At 52.4% G+C, this 18,933-nt stretch overlaps 1 protein-coding gene across 1 annotated transcript in view; it reads right to left on the reverse strand.

The window, feature by feature from the left end:
• The window catches only part of SH3RF3 (SH3 domain containing ring finger 3), a 204,079-nt gene extending 186,115 nt beyond the window's left edge, over positions 1 to 17,964 (reverse strand). The window contains exons 1-4 of the mRNA XM_047782790.1: positions 17,921 to 17,964; positions 17,616 to 17,869; positions 17,245 to 17,500; positions 16,499 to 17,063 (exon numbers count right to left, since the gene is read on the reverse strand). Coding sequence (XP_047638746.1) covers positions 16,499 to 17,063; positions 17,245 to 17,500; positions 17,616 to 17,869; positions 17,921 to 17,964 — 1,119 coding nt within the window. The remainder of the gene's footprint in view (positions 1 to 16,498; positions 17,064 to 17,244; positions 17,501 to 17,615; positions 17,870 to 17,920) is intronic.
• Between the last annotated feature and the right edge of the window lie 969 nt (positions 17,965 to 18,933).

An 18,933-nucleotide genomic window follows, 5' to 3' on the forward strand; every position in this document is an offset into this window, starting at 1 on the left:
CAGAAGCAAAATGGGACCTCAGGGCATCCTTGACCTATAGGACAGCTCAGTAACTGCCACAAGTGACCACCCCAGTCACCTAGCAAACCTAACCCAACCAAATATCCTTGGCGCATTGAATGCAGTGAATAGAAAGACGCCCAACCAAACAACCGTTAAGATATAGCCCTGCAGTTCTAGGGGTGGGGGAAGTGTCTTTTCTGCACCATTTACACACAAGGCCCATTCGTGCACCGTTATACAGAAGTGACATCAAAGCTCAACACTGTCATTCAGGACTGGATCACAGGCCAGATACTCTGCTTGAATTAAATTATAAGTAACAAAAAAAGGTGTCATTGGAGTTTCTGTCATGGTGCGATGGGTAACAATCTGACTACAACGGCTCGGGTCTCTGTGGAGGTGTCAGCTGGATCCCGGGATGGATCTCTGGCCCCTGTGCAGTGGATTCAAGGATCCAGAGTTGCTAAAGCTGCAGCTCAGGTGTGGCTGGGATTCAATCCCTGGCTGGGAACTTCCATATGCCATGGCCATAGAAACAAAATAAATAAAAAAGGTGTCATCAAAGCAAAGATACAACTTCAAAGTTCTACAATGGGGCATGGGATGCTAACAGCTGGAGTGGACCCCAGGGCACACCCTGGCGCCACCCAAGTCCACTCCAGCCTAAGCGCTGACTGAGTTTCCAAAGAAACGCTCTTTATCACCACAGTGCCATTCAAAGAGAATGAAAACCACTATCGCCTTAACTATAAACCTATTAATGCACAATGCAAATAATAAGGCAGAAGTCCAACTTCCAGACAATGAACTCAAATGCTCTGCCTCTGGCCGTGGCCTGGCCTGGGGCCCAAGGGGGGGTCACCCATTTTTCACAGTTGGAGCTCTGAGTCCTCACCATGCTCACACCCTAGGCTGCTGCAGAGACACCGCAAGGAGACACTGCAGGGCAGGGAAGACACCACAGGGCCAGCACTCCCACCTCACCGGGCAGCCATCACCTCAGAAAATGCACCATCCGTGGCTGTGCTGCACCCACCTACCTGTGAGATGCTGCCACTCCCCCGGAGCCGCCACGGCCCTAAGAGGGGCCTGAGGACAAGCAGGCTGGTCCAGGAAATGACTTAACCACCGGTCAGGCGCCCAGCGAGCATCCAAGGCCCCCAGGCTGTCATCCCTCCAAGTCAGCAGGGGCGTGAAGTACCAGAGGTCTCATCCAGCAAAACACAGCCGCCCCAAGCCCGTCACGTGCACCAGGCCCATGGCGGCAGAAAGCGCGCGTGACTTCAGATCTTTATCGCGGTGTCTGGAGCTCCGCGCCACCCCCAAACTACGCATCTCCCCAGCCAGGTGGGGTCTTTGAGCAGCCAGAACCGAGTTTGCCAGCGGACTGACTGGAGACCACGCAGCGACCACACACCACCGGGGCCAGATGCTGACCGAGAACACAGAGCACCCTGTTAGCCTTTTATAGGGAGTGATGAGTTTAGGAGTTCACATTTCAGATGGAGTGGGTTAAATAAATAGATCGTTAAAGCCAGTTTCATCTACTGTTTCTTAACTTTTGTAATGTGGCTTCTAGAAAATTTTAAATTACCCGGTTGGCCCACATTTTATGTCAATGGACAGTGCTGCCTGGAGTGTAAAATGAAGAATTCAAGCCATCAAAAGACTTCATTCAAACGCATGTTAATCCTTTAGCATTTTGTAAATGTTTTTGAGACTTATAAGCACAGATGTCCAGGGGAAAAAATCTGTATTCAGTCTGCTTTCCATGGCCACAAATGTAGAGCTTTGCACACATCTAGCCCTGATTTTAACACTCATTCCAGAGGGAGCGGCCTCAGGTGGACAGCAATGGCTGCTGTGTAAGAAAGCTGGACAGAAAGACATTTCCAAGTACCTTGGCTCACTGACGACATTTCTGTTGTGTTCATTTATTTCACCTGTGTGGATGGATAACCCTTCAAATGTAAGAACCCAAGGCCCCTACCTCCCCAAACACAGGGGCCTACCTCCATGTCACACTGGCCTCTTGTGGCCAGCAGGTTAGCTCTGGCTCCTGACTGGGAGCCCACAGTTGCTGGACCCTCCACCAGCAGCCCTCCATCTATGTCCACTCTTTATGTCCCTCCAGGAAATCTCCCACCACCTTGCCTCTTCACCATAAGGTAAAAAATAGTAGTAACTATCCTAATTTCTCCCCAAATCTGGGCAGCCTGGTAAAGAGGAAATATTGGAACCTTTGAGGTGGTGGAAGAAGAATGCTAACCCCAGGTCACACCATGCCTTCCCGCCCTAAGAACTGAGGCTCAGGGCCCCAACCCCACATTAACGCAGGGCCCAAGCCAGAAGCCAGAGTGGGCCTGGGCTCAGGTCCTCCTGCAGCCAGCCATGAGGGACACGCGAATCCTCCAGGCCTGCCGAGTGGGGGCGATCATAGTGCCCAGGCCGCTGAGCTGTTACTAGGACTGAGTGAAATAATGAGTTAAATGTATTGCTTTTGATGAAAATTATCCCTAAGGAATTTTTTTCTTTGTCTTTTGTCTTTTTAGGGTCATACCTGTGGCATATGGAGGTTCCCAGGCTAGGAGTTGAATCAGAGCTGTAGCTGCTGACCTACGCCTCAGCTACAGCAATGTGGGATCCCAGCCACATCTGTTACCTACACCACAGCTCACGGCAACACCAGATCCTTAACCCATTGAGCAAGGCCAAGGATCAAACCTGCGTCCTCATGGATGCTAGTTGGGTTTGTTAACCACTGAGCCACAATGTTGAACTCCCTAAGGAATTTTTTTTTTTTTTGACTTTTTGCCTTTTCTAGGGCCGCTCCCAAGGCATATGGAGGTTCCCAGGCTAGGGGTCTAATCAGAGCTGTAGCTGCCAGCCTACACCACAGCTCACGGCAACGCCCCATCCTTAACCCACTGAACAAGGCCAGGGATTGAACCTGCAACCTCATGGTTCCTAGTCAGATTCGTTAACCACTGCACCACGACGGGAACTCCTGGAATTATTTTTTAAGTGTAGTGTCAGGTGCCTAAATAAAATGGCTGTAAAAGACCCTCTGCCTCCACCCTCCCTCCAGCCTTAAGTCCAGCTGGTTGCTGACCCTCACTGGCCCCAATCACCTCCTTCCAGGTCTGCTTCTGCTCCGAGCACCTGAGGACCCCAGGCCTCCATGTCCTGGTCCGTGAAATACCCCTCTATTGCATCCTGCTTCCTAAGTCATGGATGTGTGTTTCAGCCCATGTTCCTGCTGCCAAGCCCCCTTCCTCCCTCCCAACCTGGCCAGGATCCCAGTGGCAGGGTCCCCAGGCCTTTGCTCCCACAACCCTCTGTATGTCTTTGCAAGCTAAGAGGGGCTTCCGGAAAATGTCTCCCAGCTCCCCCGAGTTTTCCCAGTCTTCCATGGTTCAGGCCAATACTTCCCAAGGCCAGTGTTCACATCACCTGGTGACTTTAACAACCCAATACCAGGCTGCACCTGACCCAGAACAGGGCTTCCAGGCTGGGGCCACACTGCAGTCTTTCAACATACAGCCCAAGTCCAGGACCACCAGGTTAATAAAGAAACATGGCTGCAGTCTTTTCAAGGACAGTGATTTCTTCCATACAATAGAAATACCCATAGATTGCAAAGAGGACTCACTGACTTCTTTTAACCTAAATTAATCCAGTTAGAGTATCAAACACAGGCTTTACAAAGCATCTCCATCAAACCTGAAATTTTTCAACTGGCACTTTACTCAGCGTCTTGATAGCAGCCCCACCACACCCACAATGTAAGCTCTGGGGCATCAAGAGGTCACGGAGCCCCACGGATGCCTGGAGGGGACGCACAGCCCTCCCTCCCACAGATGTTCCCAGGTGATGGAACACAGGAGGGAGGCACAGAGCAGGCATGAGGAACAGTGACCCCATGGCTCCTGTCTGTGTCTGTCCCTGCTGGAGAGAGCCCTTCCTCTGAGGTCTGTGAGATGCTGCATGAACCCCTGAGAGGAGGAGGGTTAGAAGTGCAAATGACTGTCAACATGAATATTAATAGCAGCACGATTAACAACTGAGATTGTCTGCCAGAGGCTTGACTCTGATTAAACGCCAAGTCCAGAAGCCGGGGCCCAGCGGGACAGTTGGTGCGCCCAACAAACAATGGAGAGGTCTGAACAGCCAGGTGGACAACAGCCAGGGTAGTGCTCGGCCAGGTCACTGGGCCTGAGCTTCATGCAGAGCCACTGAGCCTGCTGCCCCCACGCCCATCCCAGAGCCCAGAGCCCAGCAGGATGAATAAATGGAGAAGGGAGAGGGGGAAGAAGGGCCTCAAGGTGAATCTGGAAAATGGAGGCAGGCTCTCAGACCACAGCTCACCTGGACGCCGTCTGGTCCACAAAGAACAAAAATAGGACTGCTTTTTCTGATCGAGTCACCGATCAGAACTGGTCCACAAGCTGATAATTCACCTAAAATAATTGTTTAAACCACTGTGGTTGCTGCCACTACAAATATTTGAGACTTAAGAGGACACTAGCTGTCCTGCCAAACAGCAGCCTGTCTGTAACCACGGCAGCCGCTTCACAATTCAAATACACACACACTGTGTCCTGTTTCCTAAGTCATGGATGTGCGTTTTAGCCTTAGAAATTTATCCCTCTCACATTTTTAAACGTTGTGGTTTCTGCCTGACTAATGCCATCTTTAATTATACATCATTGAGCATCTTACTGTGATCTAATGGTGTCTATTACTCATCAGAACGGCCCCATCAGCGCTCATATTCCCCAGAGCCAATTACTCAGCCCTTTCTTCATTTCTCTAGACTGACCGCCTGCACCTGTAAAAGTGTGTACTCACCTCAAGCCCCAGCATCTCACCAATTTTCCAGAAGACACGACCCCACAGGGTCAGCTTCCTACCAGCCCCATGTAGCACAGCAACTGGTGGTGGCATGCAGGCCTCAACCCAGGCTGCCCACACGTCCCAGTCCTTCTGGCCACATGCTTTGCCTGGGTGGCACCTGGAAGGGGCCAGCCATTGCTGTAGACCTGCAGCAGCTGGCAGCAGAGTAGGTTCCTCCTGCAGGACAGACAGGCCATGGTCACAGAAGGGCCTTTCCTGTCACTACAGGACAATCCAGCTCAATGGCTCTTCCCATCACAAGACACATTTCCAGGGGCTAACAGACCTTAAGCAAACTAAAGGTCAGCAGAAGCCAGCTAGTCCCCAAACATTCATTCAAAGGGATGAACTGCCAACGAAAGTAATAATTATAAACACGTAACTTACAAAACAATAAATGTGTATGTGGTTTGTTTTTGTTTGGTTTTGGTTTTGGCTGCCCCAAGGCATATGGAGTTCTCCAGCCAGGGATCAGATCTAAGCTGCAATTTCAACCTATGCTTTAGCTGCAGCAACACTGGATCTTGAACCCACTGTGCTGGGACAGGGATCAAACCTGTGTCCTGGCGCTGCAGAGACACCACCGATCCTGTTGTGCCACAGCAGGAACTCCTTATGTATATGTATATTTTTTATATGTCAATATGTATGTGTGTGTGTGTGTGTGTGTATTTATATCTATTGAAATGTAACCATTATTGAGTGAAAATGAATGGGTCAGGCTCTAATCCGGACAACTGACCTAAACAGATGAAGACTAACTTCTCATACTTAATAGATAAACTCAATTTACTAAACCAAGTGCCCTAAGGCCTGGCAGTAAAAATATATAATAGGAAAGGTCACTCAGTGGACAATTAAGAAGTAAATCACTTTTGAAAGGACTGGGAGCCATGACAGTGTGAGGCCTTGTATTCCCTCCTGAATAATTGACGACGCATCTTCCTCTAGACACTTTATGGGCCTATGTTTAGAATTCCACTTAGCGCGGCAAGATTTTCACTCAATGTGAATCAGATGTATTGACCAAGCAGCAGGTAGAAAATAATAACTACACCCAGACAGAGCATTTCTTTGCTGTGGAAGCAGCTCATCCACGGCTGTGTGCAGATGGCCCTGCCCTGCAGCCTGCCACCCACTGCTCCCCCAGGGCCCCCAGCACCATCTCCCTGAGTGGAAGGCATCTATGACCCAAACAGCACCTCAGGATGGTGGCCAGGCTGGGGGCACAGTGGAATGGAGACAGTGGCACTGTCCTGGCAGGGAGTGTGGCCAGGAGGGACCTGGCCGATGCAGCAGGGGCAGAAAGCAAGGAGTTAACTGTTGCCTCCCAAGAGAGTCATGATAAAATGTGGTGATACAGACACAGCTGATGAGGGACAATCAAAGATGACCCCAAGCCCCGGATGTCAATACCAGGTCAGGCCCTTCAGCTCAGCTCATCAGATGGCCCTGCCATGACCCCGGAGCCCACCCGGGGTTTCTCAGAACTGGAGCCTCTGTCTTGTCGTGAGCATGGACAGATCCCCTAGCTCACCATCTCCTGGTCCCACCTGTCTCAAGCCCCAGCCTTCAGGTCAGGGATGAAGGGTGACAGGAGAGCCTGCTTAACCATATCCTTTTTGGTCCCTGAACCTGTGTCACTCTTCTGCTATGTCCAGGTCCTAGCCCGGCACCTGACTGGCTCCTGGTGTGCGGATGACTCTGGCTGGGGATGGGGGGCACCCAGCTGCAGCTGGGCAGGAGGATTCAGGAGACACATGTCACTCTTAAAACTTCTTGCCCATTTATATTTTCAGCCTCAAATAAATCCCAAAGGCTAAGTTCTCACACTTGCTTTTTGAGTTAAAAAAACAAAAGTTGACTTCCCAGCATGAAATTCTGCTCTGCTTCTCACATTCACCGCATTCAACCTTGTGGTCTTACAAATCCTTAGCACAAAGGCGACTCCAGCCCTTCATCTCAGGCATGGAGGGCACCAAGGGTCAAAAAGGTCAAAGCTAGAGTTCCTGTCGTGGCGCAGTGGTTAACAAATCTGACTAGGAACCATGAGGATGCAGGTTCAATCCCTGGCCTTGCTCAGTGGGTTAAGGATCTGGCATTGATGTGAGCTGTGGTGTAGGTCACAGATGCGGCTCAGATCCCTCGTTGCTGTGGCTGTGGTGTAGGCCAGTGGCTACAGCTCCATTTAGACCCCTAGCCTGGGAACCTCCATATGCCGTGGGAGCGGCCTTAGAAAAGGCAAAAAGACAGCAAAAAAAAAAAAAGTCAAAGTCATGTGGCTCAGGGAAAATGAAGTCTGCTCATTCTAGGCCTCCGGGCAGTTTTTATCCAGGCCTCATCCTCACAACATCTACTTAATTTCTTTAAATCAATTTACTTTTTATTTAAATTGGTTCCAAATCAAACCTCAGGTAACTGTCATAATTTTTTAACGAGCCACTTGACATCAATAGATCATTAAAATAAGCAGACATTAACACAAAGCCTGTCCTCAAGTACCACTGGGTACCAAGACGTCCAGGCCGGGAACACCAGCACCTATGGGGCTCTTTGCACCAGGTCACACTCCAACAGCAGGATGCCATCTCTGAGTCCTTGGCACCCCTCACTGTGGCCTTGAGAAGTGACACCCTCAGAAACCCCTCACCCTGACAGAATGACAGAATCTCCTCACCTACTTTAGCATAAAAGCGCCCCTCCCCGCACCCCCCACCCTGCCACAGCCCCTTCCCTCATGGATGGACAAGCCCCCAGCCTCCTTCCCTCAACAACAAACCCATCACTTCCCTGCAGGGCCGGGCACACACCCACCTGCAGAAGGTGAACAGCAACCCTGCCCTCCTCCCTGAGGAGCAGGTGAGGCTGCTGGATTGGGGCCACAGCAGACATGCCCCTTGACAGTGGCCTCCAGGAACACACCAGGGTCCCATGAGATGCTACCCAGCTCTTCAGGGAAGGCGCCAAGGCAGCAGCCTCCCTTTGTGGTGGAGCTCAGTGCACCTGCCCTGCTCCTCCAGCTGGAAAAGGCCTCCAGCTCGGGGCAGCACAGCGCGGGCCCCTTCAAAGACACCCTAGGAGCCTCTGGGGACAGCCTAAGAGACTCAGAAATGGAGAGATTGGCAGGCTCAGTAGGTGGGGGGAGGGACAGAGCTGAGGAAGTGAATCCTGGAGGGACAGGGCAGTCCATGCCACCTGGAGCCCTGGGAGGCTGCCCATCAGGGTGGCATGAGCTGGCTGGGTGCCCCTACAGCCACGGCCAGGAATGTACCATGTCTGTTCATTGAAAGGCCAAAACTGCTGATGTGCCAGGTGTTTCCCATGCCATGAGGTCAGAACCTGAGATCCATCACTCATTTGAGATGTTGGGCAACAATGGAACTCCAGGAAAACACTCACCATTGCAAGGCACCTCCAGTGCTTGGTTTCCCCAATGGTGACACCAGATAAATCCCCAAACCCATAGGAACCATGCAGGGCAAATTCAGGCACAGAAGGCACAGGGCGCTCAGCACAAGACTGCCACCCCCTTGACACCTGCCTTTCACTCTCCTCATGTCCCATCACTGCTGGTGACAAAGTGACCCTGGCATCATGAATGTGACACATAAAGGTGAGCTCACTGGTTATCTCTTTCCAAGCAACGTTGATTTGACACAGGCCACCTGCCTGTTCCATTCCTGACATGGCCTATGTCACCTTGCAAACACACTGGCTTTTGTTACCTTCAACGTGGTTGGGACGGGGAAACAGGTGCAATTTGTAATCATGTGGAATTGGGAGTATGGTTATAAAGAGTTAAGGAATCCAATGGTTCGCCATAAACAGTAAACATTTACTTCATATATAGAAATCTCTACAGCAATGTAGGGTAGGGTGGTGATGCTTCAGTTTTGTGTGTAGAAGAAATGAACGCAGGGCAGCTCTTGTTCCCAGGGTGACTACACTGTCTTAAAAGTGAGACTGGTGCTGCACTGGCTAGCAAGGGGCCAGACAAACTCTGTGCCACTTTCTATGGACCAAAATAGGGAGTTCCCGATATGGCTCAGCGCTAACGAACCTGACTAGTATCCATGAGGACACCAGTTGGATCCCTGCTCAGTGGGTTAAGGATCCGCATCGCTGTGAGTGGTGGCATAGGTCACAGAAGAGGCTAGGATCCCGAGTTGCTGTGGCTGTGGTATAGGCCTGCAGATGCAACTCTAATTTGACTCCTAGCCTCGGAACCTCCATATGCCACAGGTGTGGCCCTAAAAAGACAAAAAAGAAATAAATTAAATCAAAAAGACCAAAACAATTTTTATCCCAAGTGCTAGCTGTAGCGTCTGGTACATAGTAGGTCCTCAGATATGCATTCAGTGGAGCAGAGAAAAACGCATCACCATTGTGTCTGAACTGCCATGAGAGGCCCTCTGAGCCCCTGATGCCTCAGTGCCACCCAGAACCCATGCTCCCATCCTCAGTCCCCTAGCTCAACAGTGATTCATACCCACTCCCAGTACCCGAATGTTTTTAGATGTCGCTCACCACTTCTACGGACCTGAATTCCTGCAGTAAATTCTAACACTTAAACTCACACAGATTCACAAGAGCAGCACCCACACATCCCATCAAGCAGAAGGGCAAAGATGATAGGCTCTAGGTCTGCAGATGACCAGAGACCACCACAAACACACAGTGGGAAAGAGAACCAGCATCTCTTCATCCACAGGCCATCAGGACTGGAGTCCGACTCAAAGAAGCAGCAAATCCTGGCACACTCCAAATCAGCTGCTGCCTCACAGGCCCTTTCATTCCACCTTCACTCAGGGGCAAGGGGAGCCATGTCACGGTTTCTAAACTGCTCACCGCTGCTGACATGCGTCTGACACCCTGTCTTTTAAGGTGAATTCACATTAGACAGGATGGCATCACACATACGTCAAATTCATCCAATCGAAGGTCTTCCAGGGAAGGCAAATCTGGCGAAAAGTGACCTTGGCCGCTTCACGTTCCATAAGGAGCATTTCCCATAAACCAAATCCTTGCTGATGCTTCATTTTAATAACATATCTCAAAAAAGAGCAAGTTAACTGTGAAAATAAGATTCAATACAGATTGAACTGAAATGCACTCTTGAAACTGTATGATTGACAGTCTATCTCATCCTGCTGTAGTGAGTCCGTGGCTCTCCCACATGGAACCAGGGGACAAAGGGGCGTAAGTGTGCCCCTCCACAGACCGCGGAGGTGTGGATGAGCCACCTGCCCTGCAGACCAGGGAGATGTGTTTTCCTCTCAGGACCACGCGTCAGCACCAAGCAGGATTATTCTCCAGGCTGCCTTCCTTAAAACAGATGATCTTTTGGACTTTTTTCCACTTTAGTGAAGCATGTAAGGATCAAGAACACTACTTCTGATGACAAAGATGAAACGTGGAAGCAACTTAAAGGTGAAACCGATTCAAGGCCTTGGCTTAGATGCCTATCAACCCTGAACAATCCAGTCACCATAACTCGCCGCCTTTGAATCTAGACACACAGCTTGCATGAGACTGACACATGTGCACACACTCACCTGTCACTTAGGGTACCAGATACTGAGTTCTCTAGCACTAAGGAGGCCCCGCGGTGTGCACCTTGGTGGTGATTCGTGGTTTCAAGGTGTGTGTATTAGTGACACTGGAAGGACAGCTCCAGGTCTGCACCCTCATCACCACCTCTGCAGGATTCAAACCCACCCCCTGGGCCTCTCCTGCCTGTGCCACTCCTGCCCACCCAAGTCCCCCAGTCCTCCATCCTCATGGACTCGGAGGAGCCCAGGGATCTGCCATCACCTAGTGCTGTGGGGGAGGAGAGGCGGAAGAGGAAAGGCCAGCCAGGGTCATGAACCCCATGAGCTGGCCTGGGATTCAGCAGTGATCCCGGGGTGAGCGTGAGGGCAGCAAGTCAGGTCTGCTCATCTGCTTAGACACTGAACACAAGGGGAGGCATGCTTCTTTCTCTGATTCTCAGAGATTCATGAGGATGAGCTGCCCGAGGTCCTTGCATCTACCTTTAGACCCTGTGCATGGGACTCACAGGGTGACACCAGGACGGTGGCAGGGCAGAAGGATGGACAAGGATGCATCCTGGGGGACAGAATGAGCTGCGGTCATTGGGCCCCAGATCTACTGCTGCTGGTGGCCTGCTCTCAAAGCCATGGCTGACACAACACTCCTGCCGCCACCTCCCAGACTACCCAACTCCACGCAGTCCCCGCCCCCTGCCCAGGAGACCCCCACGGTTTCAGGGATAGCAGCCCAAGCAGAAACCATGTGGGCACAGTGGAACTCTGGGCCGGGGCTGCTTACATATGGGGCCGGCAACTCCTTTTCTATCTTTTTTTTTTTTAGGGCCTCACCCGTGGCATATGGAGGTTCCCAGGCTAGGGGTCTAATCGGAACTGTAGCCGTCGGCCTACACCACAGCCACAGTAACTCCGGATCCGAGCCGCATCTGCGACCTCCACCACAGCTCACAGAAATGCCAGATCCTTAACCACTAAGTGAGGCCAGGAATTGAACCCGCAACCTCACGATTACTAGTTGGGTTCATTAACCACTGAGCCATGATGGGAACTCCCGGGGCTGGCATCTCTGATTAACTGAGTTTGTCATAGCGAGAGGCAGCTGACCGGGAAGTAGGTCCAGACTTCATCTTTCACATTCACCCCGAATCCTGTGCCTCTGAGCAAGAGGACCTTGGGGCCTCAGCTTCCGCGGAGCTGTGGTCAGGGAGACTGGAGACACAGTTATACCGCCCAACTCGCCGGCACACAACAGATGCTCAGCCAGGGGTCACCCACTGACTGGCCACAATCAGAAACGTGCACTGTCCCGCGTCTCAAAGGAGCTGGCTCCACATCCAGGGCCCTTCTGAAACCATGTCCCAAAGGACTTGCTGTGACTGCATCAGTCCCAAAGCTGGCGTCTGCCCCTTGAGTCAGTGACCACTCAACTGTCTGTGTCCTGGGAGCTGCCTGGCTCTCATGATGCCTCCAGGCACCAGGCCTTTCTCTGGCGTCCTCATCACACCCAAACCAAAGTCCAACCACCCACCCCACCCATGTCCAGTGGTGCTGGACGTGGTGGGGCCTGAGCACATGCTGACCCAGCCACTGCCCACTCTCCGACTTGCATTTGCCCAGATGTCAGTCTCAATGGGTCTCTAAAGTCACTAGGCCACCGCTTCTCAGGATCACATGAATTTCCCATGAGGCCATATGCTGAGATGCCCAGAATGTGGCAGGCGCTCAGCCACTGTTAGCCAGAAAATCTGGGTACAAGCTGCCCAGCTGTGGGCAAAAGCAAGACACAGTGATTCACTCCAGATTTGCAGACACTTTCTGATGGCCTCCAGCTAGTGGGCCAGCTGGACTAGCCTGCACTCCACTTCCTCCATCCCACAGACGGCTGCTGCCTGGCTGACCACTGTCCAGGAGGCCTGTGCCCACCAGAGTCCACTCTCTGGATTCCTGAGCACATTTATGCAAGTGTACTTATAAACTTGCATATAAATACAAACTTGAATCAAATAGTATGTAAACCAGAGAAGGGTCAGTGCAGAAAAAGCCACTCCTTGGAAAACCATGGTGACCACTTAGAAAAGACTCAACAAAAAAAGATCTCTTTAAAACTGTCACTTTGGCAGGAACAAAAATAGAACATGTTGTGGGGGAATTATTTAAAATCTGGAAGGTGCTCCACTCAGGATCCTTTGAAAGTCTTAGTTCTCAGTCCCTTTGAAAGAAATAGAAAATCATAAATTGTGACTGTGGTTTAAACTAGAGAGAAAGGTTAGAAACAGAAGAACAGTCCTGATCCTGCATCCAAAAAAACAAAAAAACAAACAAACAAAACAGTGAGGGAACATATGTGTGTGTTTATAAGATAAAATATCTAATGGACACCATCTGTGTTATTCCTTTCTCTGCTCCCATTACAGGGTCCCAGGCACAGCGGCCAAGAGATACACAGGCTTCCAGCTTAACCATAACCCCAAGTACCTGCAGACCAACTAATCAGGTTCTAACACCTACGCTTTCTATCAGTGAACATACCACCAAGCCTTGCAGAGCTCTTAACTCTGATCATGTCCTCCTTTAACCTTCACAGTGTTCTGACACCAGCCCACTGCCCCCAGGAACCTCCTGAGAGCAGACCAGCCTCAGCCCCTTAACTCAGCTCCATCAGGGGACACGCTGCCCTGGCTCTCCCAGGATGGGCTCCATCCAGTGTGGGTACATAGCAAATTCTGTGTATGCTCAAATACAGGGCAAGAGATTTTCAAAATAAAAATCACTCACCCAAAAATTGGAATTGTCTAATATTAGAGCCTTATTCAGACACACTAAAAAGTATGCTTTGAATTACTCAATTGGGAACCACAAAATCCTCTTAGAAAGGCAAGTTGCCCTGAAAGCCCCCATCAATGCTAGTTGGGGTGTTTAAGGGTTCACCCTGCAAAACTGTAAAACAGACAGAAATCAAGTTAGGCTGAGAAGCTCGGCATTGCAATGGGAGTGTGTTAATGGCCCTTCTCAGGTGGCTTTAAGCGGAGCACAATATGGCCAGCTTCAGGCCGTGGACACTGTAATAGGGCAGTGTAACATTCAAAATGCCTCGTCTCAAGCAGCCCAGGGGAAAGCAGCACTCAATGGCTCTACCCAGCAGGCTGGAGGGTCCAAGCAACTCCACTGAAAGATGCCAGTGAGGAGTGTGAAAAGTGCTTCCAACTCACGGAACGGTTTTTACACCAAACACATTCTCAGGATCTACCTGTCACTAAATTAACAAAAATCTAATCAGGTGTCTCCTGTCTACACACCTAAAACATCCACATATTCCAACTATCCCAAAGGAAGGCCAGAGGGGCTTCTCACCAGGAAATGGGACTCATATTTGTAGTCACCTACTACTAAGGCATATACAGTACTTGATGACAATGAATGCCCATCTATTAAACTACACATGGTAGCATGTAGCCTTCAGCTTCCCAGCTTTGAGTCCACCTACTCCAGTATACAGTCCAGTACTAGGGCCCATTTGAAAATGATGTACGGCTGAAGGCTTTGCCCACCACACTCACCAGCTGCAGGACATCTGGTTGCCCAAGAAGACTCCTAAAGACTATTAAAAACCAATGGCTGGGGAGTTCCCGCTGTGGCGCAGTGAAAACAAATTTGACTAGTATCCATAAGGATTTGGGTTTGATCCCTGGCCTCGCTCAGTGGGTTAAGGATCCAGTGTTGCGATGAGCTATGGTGTAGGTTGCAGTTGTGGTTGGGTTCCCGTGTTGCTGTGGCTGTAGCATAGGCTGGCAGCTGTAGCTCCGATTTGACCCCTGGCCTGGGAACCTCCATATGCTGTGGGTGCCCCTAAAAAGCAAGCAAACAAACAAACAAAAAACCCAGTGGATAAAAGGCTAGATGCTGCTACCCCACCACTATTTTTTCTTTCCTCTCTGAAAATGATCGAATGTTAACACTGGATTTAATGCCGACTCTTCCTAGGCCCAAGCTTAGTCCTGGGGCAAGGGCAGCTATAAGGAAGGACGGAGGATCAGACTCAGGCAACACAGCACAAAGAAAAAAGGAAATGTGTTCCAGAGTCCCCCAGGCTCAGGCAGCCCTGGACACAGCCTGATGGCTGCATGTTTCCAAAAAGAAAGTCAGCCAAACACAGGCGACAAAAAATTAATTCCCTGGTACGAAGTGTCATTTCTAGAAGTTATTAGTTCAGTTCCTCACAAATTTCTTTACATGCTACAAATGCCGTGGATTTCAGGAGCTGCCTCAAGCCCAGAAGTTACCTCTCATCTTCCTGATCAAACATGACCGGTAAAACGTCCTCACTGGAAGCATCATTCTGGAAAGCATGTGGCTGTCTGAGCAGGAGGAGGTGACCCGCTTACTTTGCAAACAAAGACCCTTAAGTATGATACCTTTGATAATAAGGGCAAGGTAGGAAAGAAAAGTTTGAAAATCTGTAACAACTGGATTTAATCACAAAACCAAATTAATTAACTAAGCCAATTCCCCTTCAGCAGTGATCCCAAGTACAGATATTTCTTGACTATTCTTGGCTGCCCATTCTCCCTGACCCATAGGAAAAGCCCAGTCTGGCAAAGTCTGACTTTTAACTCAAAAGCTTAACACCCAAGGGCTTAAGTTCCTAACCTGAGAGACAGTACAGAGCTGAGCAATTTGGCCGGGGAACTTCTCCCCACCTCAGCACTGCACATATGGAAGATTATTTAAGTGCTTTATGCATCACCAGATCTTTGAAAGGTCAAAAGTAGACAAATACGGAGTTCCCATCATGGCTCAGTGGTTAACAAATCCAACTAGGAACCATGAGGTTGCGGGTTCGATCCCTAGCCTTGCTCAGTGGATCAAGGATCCGGCATTGCCGTGAGCTGTGGTGTAGGCTGCAGACGTGGCTCGGATCCCGCATTGCTGTGGCTGTGGCATAGGCCGGTAGCTACAGCTCCGATTAGACCCCTAGCCTGGGAACCTCCATATGCCGTTGGAGCGCCCTAGAAAGGGCAGAAAGACCAAAAAAAAAAAAAAGTAGACGAATACGGTTTTGCTCTCTAAAACAAATATCTGCAATAATAGCAAACCTTTCAATGAACTTTTCCACATTTAAAGAAAATACAAAACACCAGTAGTTTCTCACTTCTCACTTAAACCAGTATCCCATCCTCCCACCAGCAACCATGCCCAAAGTGGCAGAGGGTGTGAAATGACACACTCTAAGCAGCTTTTGAAACCAAGTCACCGGAACCTCCAAGATAAGGTCTTTGAAACAGAAGCAGTCCACCCAGTACAACTGGACAATGTATCAATATCAAAATGCAAAACCAAACCTCAAATAACAGCCCATGTGAACACAGCAGGCCTGAGAGGCCAAGCCTAGGAAGGGCTGTGAGGAAAGGTCCTGACCTCCAGGTTATCTGCTCCCCTCTTGCTAAATGAGTTTGTAATTTGCACCCTCACAACCTCCCAGGGCACTCACTTGCCTCTGCCAGGTCCTCCCTTGCCAGACACCAGGCACCAAGCAGAAGACACCACCGGTGGCCAGAATGCCAGGCGCTAACCTCAGGCAGAGGAGGGTGTGCAAAGGGTCCAGCTTCTTCCCAGGAGAAGAAGGTTGTGTCTTGGGGGAAACGGAGGGCCCAGCAAAGTCAAAAGGTGGGGAAACAAGCCAAGCCTAGAGATGGACCGATGGGGAGTGGGGGCCGGGGTAGGGAGAGAAGTCCACCCCGAGGGAGGGTGGGGGCCCCAGGCACACACAGGCCACACCCATGGGGAAGTGCAGGTGGTGGGAAGGGAATTTCAGATGGAGGGGGAGGAGGGGGCGGCAGGTGCGGACAAGAAGTTCAGAGGAGAGCGGGGCGGAATGGGACCACGTGACATCCAAGAGTTGGCAAGTGCGACTTGAAGGGTTACACTCAAGGATTCCCTGGAGGGAAGCAAGAAAAGAAACAAGCCCCAGGTGAAGGCCATCGTGGAGCGCCTCTAGTCTCCTGTCCTTCCTCACCGCTCACCGCCCCCACCTTGGCGAGGCACACACCTACCTTTGCCAGGGGCGCGCTCCTACTGGTCGCCAGGTCGCGCAGACTGGCAGTGGCGCTGGTCGCTGCAGGAAGGAGGACCGGGGAGCCAGGAGCGCTGCCCCCGCCACCTGCGAGCGCCGAGGCGGTCCCCGAACCTGGGCCGGCACTCGGACCTGGACGCGCTGGAGGGCTGCTGCCGGGGCTGGCGCCGGTGCGGGGACGCTGGCGGATGCCGTCCAGCAGGCGCACCAAGAGGATGTTGGCAGGCAGCTCGTCCACGCCACAGCCCACCAGGATGCGGCACTCTGGGCAGCGCAGCTCGTGGCGCGAGCACACGATGCTCTCCAGGCAGCGGCGGCAGAAGGTGTGCTGGCACGGCAGCACCTTGGCCGTCGTGTCCAGGCGCTCCAGGCACACGGAGCATTCCAGCAGGTCCAGCAGCGAAGACTCGTCCATGTCCCCGCCCAGCCTTTCGCTGTCGCCCTCGCTCTGCGCAGCAGCGGCCGCCCTAGACGCGCACAGCCTGGGCGCTCGGAGCAGCATGGGGGCGGCGCCGGCGGCCGCGCGCACTTCTAGGTCCCGAGACCTTGGGTGCCAGGGTCGCGCCCAGACGGCCGCTGGGACTCCTGGCTACGCCACGACTTCCTTCCCTGCAGCTGGCAACGCCAAGTAGTGGCCGGGCTGCGTGGCAGGGACTGGAGCTTTGAGCCCCGCAATCTGCCTTAGGGCTGCAGAGCCAATCCAGTTCTTCGGCTAACGGCCCCCACAGATGCGGGTCACACTCGTCCCTCCGAGTCTGCCCCGCACGGGGTCCAGGGCCACCGCCGGGCAGGCACGAAACCCGGCGGCTCTGTGCTCGCAGCAGCCAGTCGGATCCCCTGGGAGGCGGGGGCGCAGCGTGCGCGCTCCCCCGCACCGCCTCCTTGCGCCCTGGGCCGGACTGAGCGCTGCTGCCCAGCGGGTGCAGCTTCCTAGTCTTCGGCCGCGAGCACGTGCGTGGGGAGCGCGCGGAGGTCACGGTCACTGCGGGGCGCCGGGAAAGGGCAGCAGCACCCTGGACCTGCCTCGGCCTGGGGGCACCCTGGTCACTAGTCCTGCCCTTAGGGCGCTTCCAGGGCCCCCAGGAACTCTGGGGCACCCTCCTGCGCAAGCTCGGGCCTGTCTCCTCCCGCGCCCGAGCCTTCCTTCTCTCTCCGGGAGCCTCGCAGCGGAATGTTTCCGCCTGACGCCGCCACGAAGGAAAGTTTGGGCGGCGCTATCCCGATTGCCTCCCTGGGCAGCGCCGGCCAGCACCTTGGGGACGAAGCCAACACCCGGGCATCCTCCTCGACGACGGCCCGGTCCGCTACCCACCGACGCGCGGAAGTGACAGCCCCAGAGCCGGGGTGGGCGCTGGGCGCCGCGCGAGGCGGAGAGGAAGACGCCTAGGGTCCTCCCGGATACGCGGGTCGTAGACTGCGCCGCTGCCCGCCGAACTGCAGCCTCATGCAGGGCGCCCTTGGGGACCCGCTGGATCCCTCCTCGGGAGGCTCAACCGAGGGGAGCCGCGGTCTCGTCCTGGCGCCCGCCTTCGGGCGCGTCAGAGCGACGCAAGAGCGCACGGAGGACCGGGGGCCGCAGGGCCGCGGCCGGTGGCGCAGATTCCCTGCCGAGCGCTGCCCCCTCGTGGCCGCTCTGGGCCCAGTCGCGGCCTGCACGGCCTGGTCCAAGCTGGACGCTGGACAAATCTGCTCCAAGGCCGGACGCTGGATCCTGCACAACCCTGGACAGGCCATATCAGAAGGACGTGTGGGCCCGACTACTGGTTATGCTAACTTACGGTTTGTGAAACTACTGCGTAACTTTTTTTACTTTTCAAGGAGAAAGTAGTATTTGTTGAGCCTTCAGTGCCAAGAACATGCCTTGCATCTTTTTATTTAATCCTCTAAACGGCTCTGTGAGATAATTATTTTAACCCAATTTTATTTGTGATGAAGGTGAGGCTTATAGTTATGAAATCACTGAGGCTGAATTTTGTTCATCTTTGTGTCTCCCAAACCGAAAGGTGGACGAGATCACATTCCGCTGCAATACAAGAGCTCCCTATAAGCCGTATGTTTACTCGGTAATATTCGCAGTGTCTGGCACACAGTAAGTTTTGAATGGATATTTGTGGAATCAATGGAAAAGTGGTCTCCAAATCATTGCCTGGTGGTGATTTGAATGCCCATCTTTGCCTCTCAGCTCCGGGTACCCTGAGTCAGACCGTGGTACCATGAACTGAGGCTGCTAGTTCGTGGAAACTTTGCTCCTGGCTTCTGACCACCACAGGAGCCCTATGCCTGCCACCCCTTCCTGACTCTCTCGTAGTGTGGATGTTGCACGATTATCCTCGTCAGCAATGCCCTGAGAGAGGAAGGCATCCCGAGCTGCCTGGGGAACAGGACCTGGGTCCAGGCTTCCAGGAGGGGCCATCA

Source organism: Phacochoerus africanus, chromosome 5 (genome assembly GCF_016906955.1).
Source record: "Phacochoerus africanus isolate WHEZ1 chromosome 5, ROS_Pafr_v1, whole genome shotgun sequence".
Taxonomy (NCBI): Eukaryota; Metazoa; Chordata; class Mammalia; order Artiodactyla; family Suidae; genus Phacochoerus; species Phacochoerus africanus.